The 23,505-nt window shown below is 42.0% G+C and overlaps 1 protein-coding gene across 6 annotated transcripts in view; it reads left to right on the forward strand.

Annotated features, from left to right (window-relative positions):
• The window catches only part of ZC3H12C (zinc finger CCCH-type containing 12C), a 45,678-nt gene that overhangs the window by 3,898 nt on the left and 18,275 nt on the right, over positions 1 to 23,505 (forward strand). For 2 of the 6 annotated variants that reach the window (XM_080377182.1, XM_080377186.1), the window contains exon 2: positions 21,246 to 22,012. In XM_080377182.1, the coding sequence (XP_080233308.1) occupies positions 21,246 to 22,012 (767 nt within the window). Of the gene's footprint in view, positions 1 to 3; positions 339 to 435; positions 783 to 807; positions 1,341 to 21,245; positions 22,013 to 23,505 lie in introns of those variants that run through there. The other 4 variants (XM_080377185.1, XM_080377184.1, XM_080377187.1 and 1 more) reach the window with 4 other exon arrangements.

The raw sequence follows: 23,505 nt of genomic DNA on the forward strand, positions 1-23,505 counted from the left end.
GCGGGAGGCAGGGTGGGACCGTGAGAGGTAGTTTGCTTCATCTGCATAAAAAGTAACCGCGGGGTGGGAGGAAACATCTCATAATTAGAACACGGGACAGAAATCCAGGTTTCTACCAACTCCGCCACAGAGCCAGTTTGTTATCCTTGGCGGAAAGGTCTCCCGCCTCCCCTGCGCCGCCTGCCCGGGCAGGGGCAGCGAGGCCCAGGGGACCCGCACAGTAAGCGGCCCTAAGCACCGGAGCTTCCTTCGGGTGGCGGCAGGATCCGTGCCAGGCCAGGAGGATCCGCTGCCCCGACCGGCCAGACCACTGCCTCCCGCCTAACTCGCCCCAGCCGGTAACGTTTCGGGGGTGGGGGTAGGGGGTGTAACTACGGCGGCCTTCGCCCCCCGCGGCGGGAAGCCGGGAGACGGGGGGGGGGGGGGGTGTGTGTGTGACCCACGTCCCCGGGGGCCGGGCCGGGCCCTCATGGCGCGGCGCCGAGCAGCCGCGGGCGGGCGGTTCCCCGCCAGGCTCCGTCGCGCCCCGGCAGCAGGTGCCGCCCGCCCGGCCCGGCCTGCGCGCCCCGGCCCGGCTGCCAGCGGCGCGGCGGGAGGCGGGGAGGGGGTGGCGGCGAGGGGCCCGCGGAGCGCCTGCCGCAGCACCGCGGGCATGAGGCGGGAGGCGGCGCGGCGGCGGGCGAGGTGAAGGCGACCTTGCCGCCGCCTCTCCCGCCCGCAGCGGCGGGGCGGGCCGGGCCAGGCCGCCCTCCCTTCGGCATGCGGCTGCTGGGAGGCTGCAGGTGGGTAGCTGCGGGGGCGCGGGAGACCCAGCCCCGGACGGGGCGGGGTGCGCGCCTGCTCCCGGCGATGGCGGCGCGGGAAGCGCCGCGCCGGGCCCGGCGGCCGCTGCCCCGCTCCGCGCTCCCGGCCCGGCGCCGCCCATTGCCGGGGCCGAGCCGGCGCGTGTCAACACGGGGCCGCGGCGCCGGCCCTGCCCCCGGCGCCTCCCCGAGGTCGCCCGGGCGGCGGAGGCCGCGGTGCGGCTGGGAGGAGCCGCCGCCGCCGCTGCAGCTCGGCGCTTCCCGGGGAGGTAGGAGACCGCCCCGCCGCTCCGGGGGGCCGGCGCCTCGGCAGGCCCCGTCCCTGCGGAAAGTTTCCCCCGGCCTGGCCGCCGCCGACCCCGGCGGGAGCCGCGGGCCGAGCCGGAGCGGCCGCTCCTCCCCACAGCGCCGGGCTGGCCCGCCCGGTGGGCTGCGCCCGGGGCCCGACCCGCGGCTGCTCGCCGCTGCCGCCGGCCCGGGGGACGCGCGTACCCGCGGGTGCCGCCCGTCTGAGAAGGAGCCGAAAAGTTATTTCAGGTACTCTACCAGCCGTGCCGTCCGCTGCTTGTAACTTTCGGGCTGTTTGGGGGCTTTGGGGTGTGTGTGTTTGGTTTTTTTTAATAATTCCGTGAGAACGGTGCGAGATTTATTCACCGCCCTTTGGGTAAGGGAACCGGCTGCCTAAGTTGGCTTGCTCTGTGTAGTCGAACCGTAACGGGCAGAAGCCTCTAAAATGCTGGCTGCGCCGTTCTCAGATGTACTTGTGGCTTTTATGTTAAAGGTTTTTCTTAAAAATTAATTTTCATTCACCTGTGTGTTTTGGACCGAATTCTGCAGGCGTGCCTGGGTAGCGCCGGGCATGTGCGCCTGTATTTGTGGAGCGGTGACGTTATTCCACGATGCCCCCGGGGAGGAAACTCCGCCGGGCTGTGTCTGAACAGCACCGCCGGCAGCCGGCCCCGTCCAGCCTGGTGCTCCCGTGCCACGGTCCGGTTTGGTGGCTTTGATGGGGCCAGGTAGCCCTTCTGCCATGGTGTTGCCGACAACTGGGCTCGGTAAGCTCTTCCAGCTGCACGGCAAACCACGTTTCTTTAACAGCAGATGTAGTGAAATGTGTTGTTTACTGTGTCTTCTCTTGGTCTGTGTTTGCACAGCAGAGGCATAAATCATAATTGCGGCTCTTATGTTATTAACTGCATAACCCTACTTAAGATAGCGGTAGCCTAGTCTTTTCATTTGGAAAGAAAGCATTCAAGCATGTCAGGTTTTCAAAGTAAGAGGGTACTTCCTCTTCCACTGCCTCCTCGCCGCTTCGAATTTAGCGACCCAGTGACTTCACAGTAACATTTTTTCCAGTGCTGTATTAGATAAATCTTAATTAACTACATTTTTTTTGTCTGGTTATGCTCTGGGGTGAGATTGCACTTCAACAGAGTGTACTGTAGTGAATGGATCAAAATTTAAGCATGTTGTCATTTTAAAGACAATTTGTTATGTCAGTATAAAACACATTTGCACCTCTTTTAGGAAGATAGGGAAAGGTGTGGGTTTTGTTTTCTCTCTTCCCTCTCCCCCTTCTTTTTTATTAATTAGACCAATTAGCCTTGAGAATTCAAAAGGTTTGGGGTCTTCTTTTCCTAATGGAGGTAGTTGAACCAATTCAAGGTATTTCATTTCTGCACAAACCTTGCTGTATTTATGGTTTTAGTCCAACGTAGTTATTACACCTTTGTTACTACCCTAGACTTCCATAGGGCAGCAGTCACTCTGGTCTTATAATTACCATTACCATTTGTGGTCCTTTTAGAAAGGCAGTTATTATTCATGAGGTCCTGATAGAGCTCCACTAACTTTTTAAGCATCTGCAAATCAAAACATGCTTTAAAAAAAGTCATCTTGTAATGTAAATGCAAAGAGAAGTGGAGTTTATTAAAGGTATGCAATTTAACAACAAATCCCATACTCTCAACCTGACAGAGCATGAAGGGATTATCCAGACTTGCCTCATCTATGTAGATTGTGCATTTCAAGCTGAGCTGAGCAACAGTCCACTGGAGTGATTTTACTGCCTGTTTCTCTGGGTTGTACCAACCTTTAAAAACACTATGGGTGTTCCAGAGCTGTTTATTTCTTTGAGGAAAAAAAACCCAAAACACCAGGCTTGCAGTCGATCAGACTTGAAAAGGCCAGAGACTCAGTTTGATTTTTGAAGAAATCTATTTGCTGTTCAATTTTACATAGGTAAGTTGAAAACTGTATGAGATTTTCTTCTGTGAGATCTTATACATCCTACGTACAGTGGAAAATACTTTTTAAGTGAGCTGAAAAAAGACAATTCAAACTTAGCATGAAGTGAAATGAGGAACTTGCTTGGCTCAGGTCAGTTTTTGTTGTACTAGGAAATGGCTATGGCTAAGCAATTCCATGTTTGGTAGAAAAGAGATGTGTGATTTAGTTTGACTTCTTTAATTACAGAAGCCATAAAATCTTGTTTGTTATTTTCTGCATTGGATCCATAACTTTGGGCTTGAACCAGTAATTTAAGAAAATGAAAAAAAATCTGCCCTTGAAAACTTAAGTGTGTGTAGTTTTTTCACTGATTGCACTTTTTAAATTAAAACTGCTCCTAATCTGAATTTTGCTAGCTTCAGCTGCCAGTCATGGATGTCATCATAGTCTGTATTTTAAATAATTCTTAAAAACTGCAGTGCTTGAAAGAAAGTGATAGTAATAAGAAAGGGGTGTTAGAGTATCGAAGAGGAAGGTTAGAAAATGTGTGATGCCTAAGGTTATGGTGTAGAACTTTTTTCTGTTACTCTTCTGCTGCTTTTGCTGTTCTGTGAAGCACTGTCCCAGGTGTAGTTAGGAAGTCATGGATAAGGGTTTTTTAAGTTAGTCAAGAGAGTCGTCATTGTTCGCTCATTTCCGTAGTGTTTGTTGCTATGGCAGCTAGCCAGCGGCCTTATTAGTGATCAAGGTGGTTACACTTCATTTTTTGTTGTGTGGTACTGGAAACTGTAAGAAACAGATGTTGTACAAAGACTGCAATGAGTTGTTTCTGTGGAGAGACTAAAATGTTTCTGTCCTCAGATTGAAGTTACTGTATAGTGATGCTTTATCGCTCTTATTATGCGTAGTTATGTTTAAAATGCCTCCTGTCTTCAGGCTTGCTCAATATTTACAATAAACATGCTACTTCTACCCTGTGTTTGAAGCGAGAAACCCATTAATTGAACAAGCCCGATTTTTATGCTTGAAAGAATTGACACTTAATTCATTTTAGTTACTAAATTACATGTTAAAGGTAGAATATAACAAAAGCAGAGGTGAGATGGTGTAACGAGAAGCAGAGTCATTTTTCTTACCTCTTTGTCTCAAACTGTAGTCATTTCCAGTTAGACATAGATAGAAAATCAATTGTAATCTGCTCATAATTGCCTTCCTGGTAGAGTTATGAGGCATTTCTTTCCCCACCCCCTTCTTTTTCTTCTTCTTTCTCCCTTTTTAAATTTTTTTCCCCTCTCTCTCCATATTTTTTTCCTCTGCATGTCTTATGGAATAGGCAGCTCTCCAGAGTCAGAAGAGAAAAATACTGTACAGATATTTTTCACTGTAAAGCTCTGCATCTTTAAATGTTTTTGTGTAACTGCTTGAGGCTCTGTCAAAAAGCATGTTCCTTACCATGTTGTTTACTGATGAGCAGAAACTGAGGGAGGTTTTCATAACCTTGGGGCTTTCTGCTTAGATGAACGAGGCATTTCTCTTTTACCTATCAGGATTGATTACTTCAGGCTAGATCACATTTCTTGTGTAAAAGGCTGAGCGTGCACTACCAAAAATCCAAACTGTATTTTGCTTAGTATGAGGTGCTGGGCTTATCACTTGACACTGACTTTCTCATTCTGCAAGGATATTCTGTCCCCCAGTTAAGGAATTACTTTAGTTTTTTGGTAAACTCAAACTCCATTCATTCTTGAATCATAGCTGCAGAATAAGAATGTTTTGAAAGAGTACTTTAATTGTAAGACTCGTATTTATGCTGTCCCGACTGGAAAGGTCTGGACAAGACCTTTTCAAAGTTTGCCCTGGGGAGTAACGAAGCTCACTCTCTGCAATTGCAAGATTCATCGTTCTTCCAGGCTTACCTCACAGTGTGTGCCAGACTACCTTTTCTGACTGCCTGGCCATTTTAAGGTTGTATTTTCATAATTTACAATACCAGTGTAACACTTCAAAATATGACGTATGTCCTCTTTCTCCCTGGGAGTGGAATGTCTGTTTACGTGTATATATGTACCTGTGTATGTGTGTGTATAGGTAGATAGATGCAGAATGGAATGCAAGACCATCCCAGGATCTGCGGTCCTTTAAATGTAGGAGGCGCCTATGTGCTCACAAATACAGCACCCAGTACCTCTTATTTTAGACCAAAGTGGTTTAGTTCTGAATCTTTTCAGGATAAATACGTCCTTAGCATAAAACTTCTGCAAGATTATACAAAGTATTTTAAATGTATTCTGTCTTAAAATTATAGTTTTGTTGAGGGTAAATAGCGAGGAAATTGAAGTTACGACCAGGAGTAAGGATTTTACTTAATAGGAAGTTGGTATTTTGAGAAAAGAGTGGGGAGAGAAGAGGGAGAGGCAAAGCAAGACAGTGGCTGGGAGTAGAGAGTTTAATGGACGTTAATAATCGTCCCAATGGAAGAAATACAGTAATTTCTTTTGGTATGAAAGGAATGTCTTGGGAGGTGGTTGAAAGTTGCAGAGGAGTGCCAGAGATTGGGGAAGTCAGTGAAGCTGGAGGTGTTCAGCAGTAAATGTGATGCAAGTTACTGAAAAATCCTTAAAAGCTGTCTGCTTGCTGTGAACAGGTAAAGTTCAGAGGCTGGGAAGAGTCTTTAAGTCATGGAGTCCTTTACTAATTTGCAAAAACTGTCATGATAATTCCTGAATGACTGTTTGTGTGAGCCATCCTCTCCTGTGAGCTGTAAAAAGAACGTGTTAAGTTGCAAAATCAGTGAATCAGTCCCATAAAACTTTGACGTTTTGCCGTGACTGAAAATTTTTACTGTGTTGTGACTTTAGACCTTTTATTTTAGGACTAATGAAATTTAGTAGTTTGACAGAGATTGGCTGGAAAAGGGACAGATTACATTTCCTTTAACAGAAGCTACTTTGCTAGTCTCCTTTTGTTCTTCAAACTGTTAATGTAAGTAGCTGGTACCTATAAACCCTCATCTCTGTGCTTTCCTAGTCACTGTTACCATTGGTGCCCTGACTCTGGACAGATCTCTTCAACCCTTCATCATCTGTAAAGCTGATGTTTGAATCACAGAGTTATCTAATCTTTCTAGCATCAATGCATGGCCTCGTCCTTGATAAGAAGCACTTCTCTTATAAAAAGTTCCATCAACACTTTCATGGAGATCTCTACTTTATCTAAGTGGAGGGTCTGAGAGCCTCATAATTTGCAGCAACATCCCCTAAGGCCTTTCCACCTTAAAGCATTCAACTGATTTGAAAACCTTAAATGATTTCTCCTTCAGCAATAATTCCAATACATACTATTTGTAATGCCAGATACACCTCTGGAAATGGTTTGTTCTGGCTAGGGAAGGACTATGATGCACAAGCGCCCAGGGCTGTGCACCTGGGTTCATGAGTCTCTGTAGCAGCTGCTTCTGGGGTTGCTGCTGCTGCTGCTGCCATTCTTGCTGGGCTGCCAACTGGGCTTTTGCTGCTCTTGCCGAGCTGTGAGTTGGACTCATTAGTGTTTCTGGAACTGTCACTGTTGGGATTACAGTCTGGGTTTCTTGAAGCTGGTGCTGAGCTACAGCCCATGCTTACTGGTGAAAGATTGAAGTCAAGAGTTTTCTGCTTCAGCTGCCGTTTCCCCAGCCACTTGTTCACTTGCCTGTTAATAGCTTTTTTTATTGTAGTTGTTGTGTGGAGGAAAATAACATCTGGTATCATGCATACATTGATGTGACTTTCATCTGGTTCCAGCAAAAGACTGCGTGGTCCATAAATGTGTTTAGGTGATGCCCACAAGGTCGAGTTTGACCTTATTACCAAGATTCATTCAGTCTTGCGACTTTCTTGTGAGCTCTCTTCTTCCTTCTCTGAATTGACCATCACTTGTTACAAGTGGAACTTGGTAAACCACACTTGCCTGATGAATTAGGAGAAATTAAACTACCAGTCTTCGCAGAGATAAAGCGTGTCTTTGCATTGTGGAATTACACAACCAGTCTTGTTTTCAAGACTCAAAATAATTGCTCTTTGACTTTGATAAGTTTAACTATGTTGGTTCCATGCATGGTCTCTCCATAAGTTTTTGTTCAGTATTTGGTGATGGTCTTCTATCTGATTTGTTTCATAAAACTGGCAGCTCCAGATTTTCTAAGGCAGTGTTAGCAGTCTGTAGTTTGCACAGGACACCTTATTAATTTCAGATATTAGTATGTTACAGATCAATTACCTTTTAATGTATACAGCTGTCACAAGAGAGACCTCAGATAAGCAAGCTCATTAGTGTGAAAACAAGCATCACTCTCTTAAGGCTGATCTTTTCTTGCTGTGCTCTGCATGTTTCTGTGAGCAAGAAGGACTGCAAGAAGGATGTTGAGGTGCTGTAGCGTGTCCCAAGAAAGGCAACGAAGCTGGTGATGGGTGTAGAAGGCAAGTCTTATGAGAAGCAGTTGAGGAACCTGGGGTTGTTTAGCCTTGAAAAGGGAGGCTGAGGGGAGACATTACTGCTCTCTACAACTGCCTGAAAGGTGGTTGCAGCAAGGTGGGTGTCCGTCTTTTTTTCCCAGGTAACAAGTCATAGAATGAGATGAAATGGCCTGAAGTGTTGCACCAAGGGAGGTTTAGATTGGATATTAGGAAAAATGTCACCATGAAGATAAACACTGGAACAGGTGCCTGGACAGGTTGTAGAATCTCCAGCCTTGGAGATGCTCAGAAGTTGATTTGGGAAATGCACTGAACAACCTACTGTGGTTGACCCTGTGTTGAGTGTGAGTTTGTTGGACTAGCTGACCTCCAGAGATCCCTTCCAAACTCAATTATTTAATTATAAATGTTAAATAGTATCACCAGTTCTGAATTAAATCTTCATATTTGCAGCTGTTGTCGTTAGATCTAACTCAATGATGTGGTAAGACTCTGAAAAGCAAAGTGTGAGCTCTGGAGACCAAAAAGGGCTTGAAATACTAACTTTAATGAAGGAATCTATGCAAGTTTCATAGGACTAAAATCTAGTTGCCTGTCTAACTTTAAAAAAAAAAAAAGGAGGGGGAAGCTTCATAAAGTGGAGACTAAACATAAGGAAGTTTGGTCTGCAATATTAATTTCTGCTTTAGAAGTTGAAATGTCTGAACTCAGAATGGAAAGACTCTGAAACTCTGAAGACCCCCTAAAATTATGTGAAATCACTAGCAGATTGTCTCTGTTTGATACGTTAGGTTATTAAACAAAAGTGAGCAAGCTGTTTTATTAACGTATAAAATACTAGGATTTCAAGGCCTGGTGTACATAGTTCAGTATGGGGACTTCCTGGTGGTTTGCCCTGAATTCAGGGATACAATAAATCTGAAGAACAGCCATACCTAAATGACAGATAGAGTTTATGTGTAGTTATTTTCTATTTATTTTTTAACTTGGATTTGCAGCTACAGTAGCCCACTTTCTATAAGATATGGCTGTTGTTGCTACATGTCAGCTCTAGTAAAAGCTTCCCCACAAATTAAGAAATAATTGTATACTAAGTGTGTCTTGACAAACCACATGACCATCTCTGTCTTCCCTGATTTTTAACTTACTAAATCTGGACAAAAAAACTGGACCGTAAGATACTCTCTGGCTCTTTCATTCCAATAGAGAGTAAATAGCAAGGCCGAAAGTCTTGCAGAAAATCTGCTGCTGGCAGCTCTCTCACAGAAGGCTCCAGTCCAAAATGACAACTGCAGCCCTGTGGTACAGGCACAGGAATTGTCTCTCAAATAAGCATAACCCTGTGAAGCCATTTAGGGTGATGCAGAGTCCAACTAACACCTTGAACTTCATCCAGGAACCCTGGAGATTATGGAGCTCTGTTGCCAACAGCATGACCTGAAACACAACCTGGCCATGTCACTAGACAGTTTGAGAGGCCTATTTTCCCCTGACGAGCCTTTCAAACTCTTAATAATAGTCTGTGGCACAGATAAAAGATGTTAGGTTGACTAGCTAAGTCTCTTAAATTTGTATTTAAATGAAGAGAATACTTTTTTATTTAACATAACCATGTTAGTTTTGTTAGAGGATTTTCTTCTGACAGAACAAATTTGAATAAAAGTACTTTGCTAAGCATGACGGCGTACACTTTGTACAGTTGTAGGCATTGTCTGGCTGCCCAATATTGTCACAGGGAAAGTTAATTAGTTCAAATTTTTATGCTCAGAAAGCATCCAGACAGCGTGACTCATTCTGGAAGTGGAAAGAGATCAAATCTAACATGTATTGCTGGAAACTTTTCCCTAAAGTCCTTTGTACCTCAGTGTCTCTGCTTCAATTCATAAGTAATAAAATTAAGAAAGAAATTAAGCAGAATGCCCTCCAGCAATAATCTTAAAATAAACACTCTTACCCCATTTGTTGCAGAAATCAGCAGCATGTTCCACACTGCCCTGGTGTTGATAGGAGTAGTTGCTCGACAGCCATCTTAGTGCATGGCAGGGGCTTTCAATGTTTTCTGGCTTGCAACCCCCTGAAATTTTTCCAGTAAAGCTGAAAGGCCCAGCATTGATGTAGCTGAACTGCAGGCTGGATTTTCTTGGGTTTCTTTGGCAAAGTGTGTAAAAATAGGATAGACCCTTCGGTGTCTGTAGATTGGAATCTGAAAACCAGTGGCAGGTGATTGATTTGGGGTTTTTTGCCTTTTATTTTTAAGGATTTTTAATCTGGGTAATTTTCTTAAAAGCTTAAGTGTTTTATGCTTTTGCATCCCCAAAAAGGGCAGAAAGAAGTACAAGATGTTAAGTGCAGTTTTAAAGAAAACTAAAGACTTTTAGACTTATGTCTTGGTGCTAGTGGCAGATGTTGTGCTTTTCCCTTACATTTGCGTTTTTAAATAAAAAGATTTTATTATTTTTTCAGACAGGAAACGGTAACTGAGGCCTTGTCCTAAAGGAAGACTCACAGAATGGGGTGGTTCTTACACATGGCTGTATCAGAGCAGGGAGTAAAGGGATCTACCCTTATGAGCACAGTCATTGTTGCAAAATTGAACCTTAACTGGCCAAACTGTGGAAATGGTCACATTGCTTATGTGAAGAAAAACATTTCCCCTACACATTTGGTGGAATGCTCTTGGGTGTCTGTTCCCCAAAAAACCCAAGAATTACTGCCCTTGGAAGCCAGGCTTCTGTGATCATGCTGTCTGTGTGCACACGCCCTTGTGCCCTTGTGCTGGTACGGTTATAGTGACTCATCTTTTGTGCCAGGTTTTAACCACACTTGAGTTGGAGCTTCCACTTAAAGATGGGAAGAATCCTTGAGCCTGTGGTGTGTCCTTGTGGCAGAGAAAGCCAGCGGTGTCCTGGGCTGCGTTATGTGGAGTTGTGCAGCATGTGAGGGGGGATCCTTCCCCTCTGCTCCGCACTGGTGAGGCACACCTGGAGTGTTGTGTCCAGCGCTGGGCTCTCCAGTACAAGAGAGACCTGGACATACTCAAGTGAGTCTAACAAAGGGCCACAAAGATGATTAAGGGAGCATCTCTCCTGTGAGGAAAGGCTGAGAGAGCTGGAACTGTTCAACCTGGAGAAGAGAAGGCTGAGGGGGATCTTACCAATGCGTATAAATAGCCAAAGGGAGGGTGCAATGAGGGCAGAGCCGGGCTCTTTTCAGTGGTGCCCAGGGACAGGACAAGAGGCAGTGAGCACAGACAGAAACACGAGAGGTTCCCTCTTCTCACCGGGAAATGTTGGTGTTTTTGTTTTTTTTTACTGTGAGGGTGACTGAGCACTGGCACAGGTTGCCCGGGAGGTGTGGGAGTCTCTGTCTTTGGAGATACTTGGATGCTGTCTGGACAGGGTCATGAGCAACTAGCTGTAGGTGGCCCTGCTTGAGCAGGGAGATTGGACCAGGTGACTTCCAGAGGTCTCTTCTAACCTCAGTGGTTCTGTGATACTATGGCAGGAGCATTGCTTAGGGATCCATGCCTACAATGGATATCTGCAGTTACGGTGCTGAGGCAGCTGCTTTTTCATTATCCTCTTAGGTAAGCATAATCAAAACTATTCACTTTCAAAATCAAAGTCTTTGCTTCAGAGAATGTCTCATTTTAGGAGCAACTTCTCAGTGTGGTACTGATGGGTGATACCAGTGTTTCCGCTGTTGCAGAATGCAGCTTTATGCCTTCTGTGTGGCTTGCTGGTATGGCTCATGCCTGTTGGGCTCCTCATGTAGGCAGACTGTGCAGTTAGGTGCAGCTACAGGCAGGCATCTTGTCATCTCATGGTCACAGCCTTCGTCTACCCACAGACAAGGAAAGGCTGGATCTGTTTATGCCCAAGGTTAGCAAAAAAGTAATCACTACTTGTGGTAAAACTTGCCCTCTTCTCTTCGAAAGGTAGTAGAGGATATCATGTTAAATGTTGCAGTGGTTTGCTCGAGTCTTCCATGCAGTCAATACTGACAATCTAATGGGATTATACTAGAGCCTGTAGACCTCCTAACCTTCTTTTAAGATGCTGGAAAATGCATCTCTGCTTTTTTAAATTTTAAGGGTAACTGCAGTCAAATGAGTCTTTTTTCAAAGAGTGAAAGAACTCTGCTACTTTGTTTTAGTGCATTTGAAAGTGCATGTTTTTCTACAGAGAAATTATGTTGCATTTAAAAATAGTTGATCCTTTTAAAATGTTATTTTTAAAGGCTAGTTATTCTCTAGCCAAAGCATTACTCATATTTATCAGTGTACCATTTGTGTTTTTCTGAATTCTAAGCACTTTTTACCGGTCATTTAATTCACTCTGTGTGACTGTAGAATGGTGGTGTTTGTTTTTATGACTGTGTGTAGATACAGTTTAGAGCACCACTTACTATTCCTCAAAACTAAATAGACTTTTTTTAAAGTGTTCTCCTTAAGATAGTTTGCATCTCTTAACATACTAACTGGAAAAGAAGAATTTCTGTTGTATTGCCACCTCATAATTTTAAAGATAAGCGTCTCCCTTGCAACTCCCAATTCCAACAGTAAATGTAGAATATTTTGCAATGGTACAGCAGTGAGTTTTGTCTGTAGCTTAAACTTTCATTTCTAATTCATAAATATGTGGTTGATTTAACTTGTGTACTGTATTCTTACAAATGCATCATTTGTTACTGGAGGCTTAGCATAAAGGTCTGCGATAAAAGATAATTAAATACTTTAATGGGACAAGTTGTCTAATTGCTGCAATAATACCACTTGAGTTACAGAATGACCATTTTGTATGCTTGCATAAAATAATATCTTGTTAAGTAGGGCTTTGTTTCCAATGTGTTTGAAACAACAGGAGTTGGCTGGAACTAGCAGCTTTTTATTTTAGGGTGGGTTCCCTCCCCCTTCCATAGAGTAGTGCTTCCCTAATATCTTCAGCCTACACTGTCTGAATTTCCCAGCTGCTCCAGCTCTCCCTCCTTTGGTCTTTCTGATCCTGCCATGTGTGCTTTTCATACCAAACTGGGCAGCGGGGGGGGGGGGGGGCATGGGCGGGGGCATGGGGGGAAACACATTCTCCATTCCCACCCCTTGCCCAGCTGAGAGATTCACCCTGGCTCCTGTCCCTCTGCAGTGCCCCGTCCCCTTGCTGTGGGCCATTTGGAAATCTTCTTCCACCATGGAGTCCCTGAGCCCATCATTTCCAGCCAGTTCAGGATTTTGTGCTGGCCTGCTGTTTAATGAAGTGGCATTAGGGACCCAGTGAGCCCTGCACACAATGTCCAGTCTCTAGGAGCCACAAAACTAGGTTTTCACAGCTTGCTGATCTTGCAAGACCAGAAATTTGAAGCGCTGCTAAGTTTGCTGTATTTTGGTGACTGGATTTAACTTACTGACACCATGTCTTTTTAGATGTGTTAATAGGAGACTACTAAACTGGTCAGGTTATTGGATTTGGAAGGATGAGCATAAGTAGAGCTTGCTTTGCCCATTTATGCTGTGTACCTTCTAGTGATGCTGTTACAGCCTCTCACAGATGTGATGGGAGAGCCATAGTGTTTCTTGCTAAGGTTTCTTTGCTGAGCTCATCGTTCCCACAAGGAAGCCTTGTGTACTGGTTAAACCTTAATACAAATGCTTTTCTGTCATCGCAAGTGTGATTTAATAGGATGATCTGACACCTTTTAAACCATGGACAGCCCAACTTTTACAGAAGAACTGAGAAGACGTTTCCAGAACAGCTGGTTTCAGTAACTGACATGGTCCACAAGGTGGAATTAGAAAATGTCTTCTTAATTCATGCAACTACAGCTTTGCTAGAATATTTTCTGTACATTAAATAATATAAGTCTTCAGATTGTATCTGTTCCAACTTTGGTCATAGTCAGCTGCAGCATGGCATTAGCATGAACATTAATCTGCAAGTAGACCTGGTTTCCTGAAGACATGCACTTGAAGTATGGAGAGTTGGTTTGGAGGTGTGGGGTACTCTTACTGTTACTGTAGAAGGCATTGGGGTGGCAGATATTTACGAGTAAATTTCTTACAGCCTTATTTTTAAGGCAGATCATACACTTGCCCTGGTTGTGCTTGTAGAGCCTGAAGTATGCCACTTCTGTGCTATGGAGTTCTTGATTTGTTACAGCTGTGCGTAAAGAGTGTCATACATGTCCTTTGCAAAACAAGCGTTTCTGGTATTGCAAAAGAAGTGCCTGATATTCAACAACTGACTAGCCAAGTGATCCTGCTTGCATTTAACTGCAGTTTTTGGGCATAGGTGAGTTGGACTGGCTTCCTATTTTGCCTACAGAAGTTTTAATATGCTTAACATTATCCAATACCGGCAACTGAGGTACTCTAAATACCACAGCAGGGTCTGATTAGCTTTTTCAGATCACTGCTTTTATTCGCTGTTTGCAAAGAGGCTTAATCCAGTGCTGGAGATCAGGCGTCCCACTGTGCTCGTGGGTAGCTTTCTCTCACTCTTTGTGTTCACAGTGGCAGAAATTAGTGAGGAGTCTCCTCCTGCCTCTGACTTAAAAGCTCCGAAATAGTGGTGTTAGTAGTTGTTCTGAGGCATGTTTAATGGACAGTGCAGAGAGACTATAGCTGGGGTTTTTGGTTTGCAGCTTAATATCTGGATATATGATAAATGCATCAGTGTAATAGCATTGTGATTTATTGTGAATAGACGGTATGTGATTTCGTTTTCTATCTTGAATCACTTTAATATCCACATAAAGCTTGGGAAATTACTCAAAACAGCTCTAACAAACCTATTCTAATTCCTTTCTTCTTTTAAATCACAGTAGGTGTTTCCCAGCAGATTGCCTGTCCTCTCAAAGCATAGGACAGCTGCCTCTGTAGTTCTCAGTATTGCTTTTAGTTATGTAATGATGCTGAAGTTCAGTAAATACTCTTTTCTAGTAGTCATTCAAATGAACACTTGCAAACGTAGAATCCCCTCCTCTGTGCTGGGCTGTCTTCACTGAAGTTGCCAGCAGTAGCAACTTTTTATGTGAAAGTCTACATTACTCCACCTTTTTTATCAAGCATCAAACCTTGCTGCTACTACTGCATCACTAAACGTATGTGTTACAGGGCTTGGTGATACTGGAAGTGTTGGGCAGGGAAGGGGAGGGAGGGGAGGGGAGGGTGTGGACTACAGTTAATGTTTCCATGTGGCTTACTTCAATAAAAATATAAACAACAAAAAGCTGGCTATGGCCTAGCTCCTGACTTTTGTTCAAATATTTTGTTACTGCAAAGAGACAGGAAGATCTTGGCATCTAGAACAGATCTGTGAAATAAAAGGGAAAGAAGTTCTGTTGCAAACAAATATGAGTGACTCCAGAACAAAAGAGTGGTTGTTAGTTCCTTTCTATCAAGTGCCCTAATGTTTCAATGCCAGTGCTTAAAAATATCCATTATTCCACATATTAATATTACATGGGTTTAGTGTAATCAGTTTCACCTTCCATTCAAATTATCCACAAGTACACTGTTAGTGTTGTGTGTAAACGCAAGTTTATTACGTTTATTGACTGATGTACAAAAGTGTCGGGAAATTCAGGAAGTGGTTTCTGAATACATTTCAGTGTTTAGTGTGGGCTCCTTTCATACCTCCTTGCACTTTATACCAATATGATTAATTTTGCTAACAAGAATAGGGGACTACAATAGCTACTGATAGATTTATTTCTCTTTAATATTTTTCCTCACAAAGAACTTTTTGTTTCCATAATAGAAGGGATTATATTCCTTAAGACTGATGTATTTTAATAGGAACTCACAACTTTTACTACTTAAAAATAATTCCTTTCTTTGTTTCATGAATTAGAAACAATGAGGAGAAGCTGAAGTCTGCCCAAGCCAGGTGTTTCTTGTTGGCAGCCTGCTCCCTAATGACTCTGGCTCTCATACAGCAGCTGCCTGCTAGTCTCTTTTGTATGGCCTATTGTTGCTGCACACCCCTCGTTAATACACATGCTGCCCGGGGCAGACCCTGAGAATGACATCAACTTGCTTATCTTAGAAACCTCCGAACCTGATGCAGGGTGGGGAGGTTGCCTTGCATCTGCCCGGCGTGCTAATTGTGAGCTCTACGGGTCGTGATTGGCTCTGCGGCCGCTCAGTAATAGGTTAAGCAAAGACATCGCGGGTCCATCTGTTCGTCCATTCATTGTTCTGCTTGCTTGCCTGAAGTCTGCAGCTGAAATCGTGTTAAGGAGTTGCTTCTGGAACAGCTACAAGAAACCAATGTCTGTGTGTTTTCCAGCTATCGTAAGTATATGGGCTTCTCTCTGCAGAAATGGGACATTTCACCTGTCTGGTGTTTCAGCATACCAGTTTGTGTTTGGACAGCATAGCTAGTGGGTGCATGTATCGGCTGAGATTTGCACACTTTGGGTGTCTCTTGGAAAAAGCGGGAAAGAAAAACAGTTTGTCTGAAGACCAAGTATATTAAAGAGCAATGATCTCACCCAGTGCATTCTATTAAGGAACTTTCAAAAGCATTGGTAATGATGTGTTTCCCAGAATTTGAAAATGGTAGGCAGTAGCCATCAACAGAACAAATTCTCCTCTAGCCCCCTGGGGGGGAGGTTTCAACTTTAAGTTATAGGTATTTACCCTTTTTTTTGCAAATAAGGTATTATTTACTTTAATTTGTGACTGGTAGAAAGAGCTTTTAAGAGAAAAAAAGAAACAAACACCTTTTTTCTATTATACCATACAATGGGTGATATTTCCTGTGTTTGTGAAAATAGGAAGAGCTCCATTGTGGGCTATATGAAGATGCCGTAGCGCAAGATAGAGCATTCAGATGCTGTCAGATGGGGACATGTTCCAGTCAAAGGTTTTGTGCTTTGAAAGCTATTCATGAGTGTGTCAGATCTAGCCTGGCTATTTTTATAAACTTTCTAATCTGTTTTGTTTTATGTTTTGAGTTCGAATGTTAGGCTGAAGAACAAACACTGTATACTCCATGAGCCTGTGTTCCAAGGATCCTGTAAAGAAAAAAAAAACCAAACCAAAACAAAGACCTTCATATATCAGTTGGGAGGGAAAGAGGGCATATAAAAGGGTTAAAAAGAGGTTTGCATTTCTACCACATGCTCTATTGTGTGAACATATGCATGAGTCTATTGAAAGTTTTCAGAAGATGGGCAGGCCACCAGTTGCTGGTCTCCTGCAGTTCCAGTAGACATCTGTTGCCCCAGAGCATTAACCAATCTGTTCAATGGGACATCCTTCCTTTGTTGGATAGAATGATGCAGACAACAGCACTCACTGAAATACAATGGTAATTAAATACATAGAAACTACAGCAGTAGGTATTTATTACATATTCATTATTTTATTTGCATTGTTGCTGTATCTTTATCATTTGGATAATAGATCCGTTCATTTTTTTCTTTTCTGATCAGTTCTGCACTTCTGTTTGTGACAAGTAATGACAGTGTTTCATCAAACTGTGATTTCAATATTTTCCATTTTGTGTTTAGAAGACTTAAAAAAAGTCTGCCTGTGTGAAAACATGCAGCTATTTCACTGTAGAATGTATCTTCAGAAACTTTTGACAGTCTTTTGAGAATACACCATTTCTGTTATACTGTGCCTACATGACACTATTTTACTCCTTGTTATTTTCCTCTGTGAATTAAATTTGCATTAATTGCTTTTCTTATGCTCAATTGTAAGTGGAAAGTATTCTGGATACACATTGAAAGATTAGGTGATCTACTTGCCCACATCCCTTTGAGAAATATTTCTGTTTTGTGTGAAGGTGAAATAATGGGCTGATTATTGTTAATGGTTAGTGGAAAACAGTGGTGTGACTTCTAAGAAATGGGAAAAGATTACACTTCTACAGTGTAGTAGCACAGTGCTCATCTATATTACATTTATACTTGATAAATGCCTTTGACTCAGTAGTACAATATTTTAGGCCTTTAACAGTGAACATAGTGTGAGATACTGTAGCTTTAAACAGGCTGTAGTTTAAAACTCTACGGTGTAGTATGTCCAAACTGGGCGTTACCCATTTTAATAACCTTTTCATAAATACAAATTCAGTTACTCAGCTGTGGTGAGCATAACCAAAAGCTGAATAATTTCTTGACAAGATTTTTTTGGCTGATTTTTTGTTTGGTTGGTTCTCAGTTGAGTCAGAATTCATAGCAGATATTTTTCTTAGCTATATTGCATTGTATCAGTAAGCATACTTTAAAACCGTATTGTGTAGTGAGGGTTTGTTGTAAATAAAGAGTGCAAGGAGTTGTTCTTAGCTGATGTTACTCCTTGGATAAATGTGACCTTTTCAGGTTTTCATGAGATTCACTGTCCTATATATAGGTACGCTAGTGTTTATTTGGAATACAAATTCATGCAAATAGGCTGACTGGCATGTTGCTCTTCACTGACCAAATCAAGATAAAATAATCAATTCAAGCAGCGTTCAACAGTGACATCTGATTTTCATGGTTCTAATCAATGAATCTCATAAAGGACATCATGTTGGGAGCTCCAAAGTGTTGTGTTTCTAAGAGGTGCTGCTGACCACAAATACAGTGTACAAAGTTCACAGACATTGTAAAAAATTGTGTGAAAATGAATGCAGTTTGCACGCAGGGGTTAAGCCAAATGCCAGGAATAGTGTACTGCTTATGCAGGAAGCTAAAGAGATCTTTAGCTTTGGATTTACAGTGTAAACATAATTTAACTACCCTTTTAAAGTAAAAGTATGGTGACTGTATGTTATCTGGTGTAGATTTGAAAGCTGCTGCTCTTATTACTCTATTCTTTAAATAGTTTCTGACAAACTAGACTAGAGTTCTATGCAAAAAAAACCCCAATTACATATTGGAGCAAGATGGAGATTGGCAGGAGACTTAAAGCAGATAGATGCAAGGCTGATTACGTATACATTCCCAACAACAGACAAAGCTCAGTTTATGGTCATTTTTCATATGCAGTTGATGTGCAGATCGTCTGAAGTATGTCTCATATAATGCCCGATCTTCAGACAAGTTCATATGCTGCTGACTTCTTTGAATCCCACTGGAGGGTGTTACGATTGCAGCTGCTGTAAAGCACTTAAACTTCAAGGAAGAAGTGATTGGAGAATGACTTAAGTATTATTTTAACTAATATTACCAAAAAAAAAATAATCCTCTTTCTGATCTAGGCATGCACTTCAAGCTTTGTTTATGCCACGTTGTTAATATGCAATCTCCTCTTCCCCCCTCCCAGAAAAAAACCTCCCTCTGCTTTTAGTTCAATACTAAAATGACATTTCACAGTACACGGATTTAGGCAGTGACCCATTATCTCCCTGTATGCTGTGGCGGCAGTACATGAGCCAGCTCAACTTTTCAGTCCAGCTTAAAAGTGTTGCCCATTAACTAGACTTCCTCGAGTCAGAGCAGATTGTGGGCTTGGTGGAACAATGATGTCGGGGCTTCCAGATCGGTTTGGCAGCTGCATTGTTCTCCAAGGGGAAACCAGACGCACTTCAGTCCCACTCTCTTTCATGGGCTTTTGTTCATACCAAATTATTCTTTGGCTGTGCTAGTATTCATGATGGTATGTTAAAGGAGCGCATCCTAGCAACTACAGGCTGGTTGCTAAGCAGCCTCACTTCCAATAGGGGTTTCTTGTTTGAGGGTGGGTGTGGTGGTGGGGTTTTTGTTGGTTTGGGGTTTTTTTGTTGGTTTTTTGTTGTCTTTTTTGTTTTTTGGTGTCAGTTCTGTGAAGGCCACAGTGTTTGTTTTTTTTATCCTTGTGATTTGTTGCTAGCACTGCGCTATCAAGTGCATTACCTTAGTTAATAAATCACAGTGTGAAAAGGTTCATTTCCTAAATTCTCGTTGTGTTTCATCTGTGGCGTTGCTTGAAAACCTAAAGCTTTTGAGTTGAGAGAGTAATATTCATTGATACGCTGCCTGAGAATTACAGCCCTACTGCCTTGTAACAAGATCAGATCTAAATAAAACTCTAGAGTATTTTCTTTCCTGTCAGTCTTGCCTGGATAAGGTGTTGGACATGAAAATGCTGATGATAGATTTATTTATTTGAACTAGAAATGCGTAGGTAAAGCAAGTTTTTGTGCCCCATAACCAAAAAGCTCCACAGCAGTGATGATGTCTTGTCTCTCAGTGCCTACAGAGTCTGCTTTTACTGAACCATGGATTGGATTTTTTTGCTTGATTCTCTCTAATCTTAAGCCTGGATGAATTTTTCTTGTGTGCACTCTCAGATCTTTATCCCAAGAAGAGGAAAGTATACCGTATTCTAAAAACACTGGGTTGTTCTTAAATCTAAAAACACTGGGTCGTTCTTAAATGCTAACCTGTAAGGGGATGGGAGAGTTAATGTATTTGCTGACAACGATTTTGGCTGCTCACAAGATAGAGCTGTAATTTGTGCTAGTATAGATCAAGAGATTGTTTGATGTAATGTTTTTTCTCAGTGTATCCTCCCTGATGAGATTTGTGTCTGTAATGTATCTGTCAAGTTCAAGTGAAGTCCTTTGCCTCTGTATCTGGCTTTTATGTTCTGCCTTGCAAGATGGAAGTGTGAAAGAACTCTTTGTTTCATAGTCTTCCCTTAATGTAAATTCTTCTTTTTCATGGTAACCTTGAGTACAATTGGTCCATATGGTCCATTTTTATCTATGAGAAATAATTTATCTTTTACTTTATTGAAGCAGTTAGCAAAGATTCCTGTTTAAAAGAATAAAATAAGTGAAGGAGGTAGCAATCTTGCCTTTAAACGTAGATTGTGGAAGTAATCCTGGTGTTGAAATGGGTAGTTAAGTTCTAAGTACTGTTATGCAAAATTTGTCCAGAAAAACCTATGTGGCAACTGTATGAAGTCCAGAAAACAGCAGCATTTCTTCTTCTGTTCTTCCTATGTTGCTTCTATCTATATATAGCTTTGATTCAGCAAAAGGTTTGCACTAGTCCAAGGGTTGAAATCAGCTTTTAATTTTATTGCCTCGTTGGCTTGATGAATGGTCTGTTGCAATCAGTGCAAAGACATCCATTGGCTTTATTGGCTGTGAGATCAATCCGTGTCTCTAAATGCTGTGTGTGTTAGTAATGCAGCACTCTGTTGAGAGCAATTAGTCTTTCTTGACTTAACTATCACTGTAAAAGGGAATTCAGAAATAGTTTGAGTGTATACAGTTGAACTGATAGTGTCTTTTAGGGCCAATAAGTTTTTACTGAATCATGTTTTCTGTTACTAATTCATTTTGTGTTATGATGTCTTATATTTGCATAATAAGCCAGATAATCTAGTATTATGCTAATTTCTTTCTATTCAACAGAGAGTTTAAAGTATTTAGTTTAAAAAGCTTTCCTAGCACTTGTATTTTATACCTGTTTTGGGTTGGTTGTTTTTTTTTATTGTCACAATACTGTCTTAAGCTAGAAGAAATATCTCTATTCCTTTAAATATTGTCAACTGTCTCTGCATTACAGTAGGTATACTTGCAGTGTGGTTTCTACTCTTTCATAAACCCGTTTTTAGAAATTCTTAAGTAAAAGCATTTTATACACTCCAAAAAGAGAGGGTGTTCCTTAGGAAAAGTTTTCCCCAAAAAAAGTTTTCAGTGTTTAAAAAAAACCCAACAAAAAAAAGTCCTTTTTCTCTCCGGGGGGAGAATAAATGCAGTTCTGAGGAAGCAGCAAGAAAATAGAAAACAAATAATATGTATAACCAGTTGCAACATTTTTGTTCTTTCTTTAGGAATACGGAACACTTTATATTCAAGAATACAAGAAAAACAACAAAGTGGAGTCAAGTACATGCAGCAGCTTCATGGGCTTGAAGGATCATCTGGGGCATGACTTAGGCCACCTTTATGTGGGGAGCACTGGCACACAAATAAATGCAATTGAACCTTGGTCAATGGCAGAGAAGCCAACGATGGATAAGGTTAATTCTAGGAAAGAAGATGTAGACAAAGAGGTATCTGAAGAGACTTCTGGAAGCTCTAGTTGTGACTCTGAAGAAAGCACAAATTCTGACAATGATTCAGAGAGACTGAATAATTCTGCATCAGAATCGCATTTACTGCCTAAGACTCACCGACAGCTGTGCCGGTCTCCTTGCTTAGAGCCTCACATACTAAAACGAAATGAAATCTTGCAAGACTTTAGGATAGAAGAGGCTCAGATAGTACCTAAGGAAGTAAAAAAGCCCCCTGATGTGGTGAAAGAATATCAAACCAAACTGGAGTTTGCACTTAAGTTGGGTTACTCTGAAGAGCAGGTTCAACTTGTACTAAATAAACTTGGTACTGATGCTTTAATAAATGATATTTTGGGAGAACTTGTCAAACTTGGGAATAAAACTGAGACTGATCAGACTGTAACTAATGCTAACACTAGTGTAATGCGTGAAGCGTCTTCCATAGAGTCTCAGAGGTCAGAATCTCCACTGCAGGAGGATGTGACGGAGGATGGTGACAACCTGAGGCCAATAGTTATTGATGGCAGCAATGTTGCAATGAGGTATGTGATCATGAAGCTTTTGCTTTTATGTTTAGGTGGAAACCGAAAGATTGTGTCCTGTTCAAGCACTGCTGTTTGGTATAATTGCTGAAGACTGTATGCTGGTTCCCTTGCAAGCATCTTCATCAACCACACAGTATGGCAATCTTTTAATCAGACTAGAGGTCTGTAAGAGTTCAGTGATTTGTACTCACTGTTAGAACAACTATAGGTTAATGTCAGTCTCCTCTTGTAGGCAGCTATCAAATCTCTTTCCCATTGCCGATCTAGTGTTTAATTCATTTTTGGTAGGCACCATTGCTATGGGTAATCGCTGTATCCAGTTAGATACAGGAGGTTAAAGCAAACGTGAGATTCTTCAGGGTTATGAAATAGTGATTTAGAATTAAGTGGTTTAAGGGATACTTTTTGGTAGGCTATTTTTTAATAACTGCTCTGTCTGTAAAATTGGTCTTGGTTATCAGATTTGGAGTTAGGTTTTATTGCCATCAGTTCCTGAGGTTACTGTGCTTTAGATTTTCACTTTAAATGCCCATAGATATACATTTACCTACAGCATTCACTCATCCTGACCCCAGTCATCTAGGTGCATAGCAACAAACTTGTCTGTGGGGAGGTGAGGGGTTCACGCTTCATCAGTGATGAGAGAGAGAGAAGGAAATGGCAGGCACATGCTGAGAGATGGGGGGTTTATGGCTCTGTAAATGATTAAGTGACAAATTGATTAGTAACTAATTGGGTAATTCATAAGGATTATCTGATTACAAGCACCATGGTTGAGAAGGTCAATTTTAGTTTTCTGACAGCTTGATGTGGTTTTCATTAGCTTAGTAATAAAAGTTCATGCAAGACATTTCTGGGCTAAAGGCCCAGGTTTTTTAGCTCCTAATCAAGTCAGTTACCTTTAAATGAGTCTCTTTAAAACTAATTTCAAATACAGCTCTTATTTACGCCAAAATGATAGTTTTTGTTTAAGTAAATGCAGTAGTTCATAAAGCAAGGATATTACTACTTTGTTAATGGGGTATTCCTGTGAGTTCCTTCTACCTGATGTGTCATTCCTAATCTTTTTGTTCAACTTGACCTGTAAAGGAAGTATGTCTATTTGAACAAACACTATTCTGGTACTCAAACAAGAAGCTATCCAGAGACTTCTAAAATGGGTTTGGATTGTATTTCACATAAATCTGAAACAGTTGTGTAAGTGTTAGCTAGTTAGCACAGCTCAGACTTGGTGGGTGGACTTAGGTTCAACTTCTCCCACAAACTGCACTGAGCACATTCCAGAAGTAGCTCCAGATCAGTCACTTTTCCTTAATGTTTATTCAGCTATTAGCATAAATATTTAGGAGCTGCCTTCCTATGCTCAATTTGCTTTCTTGACCACCTACAGAAAATGAGCCAAATGGGGAAGCATGCTACAGGGCCTTAGATTAAATCTATTAATATAACAATCTTTCTGTACCCAAGAATCAGATTAACAGTTCTTCATG

This window comes from Falco punctatus (genome assembly GCF_963210335.1).
Source record: "Falco punctatus genome assembly, chromosome: 2".
Lineage (NCBI taxonomy): Eukaryota > Metazoa > Chordata > Aves > Falconiformes > Falconidae > Falco > Falco punctatus.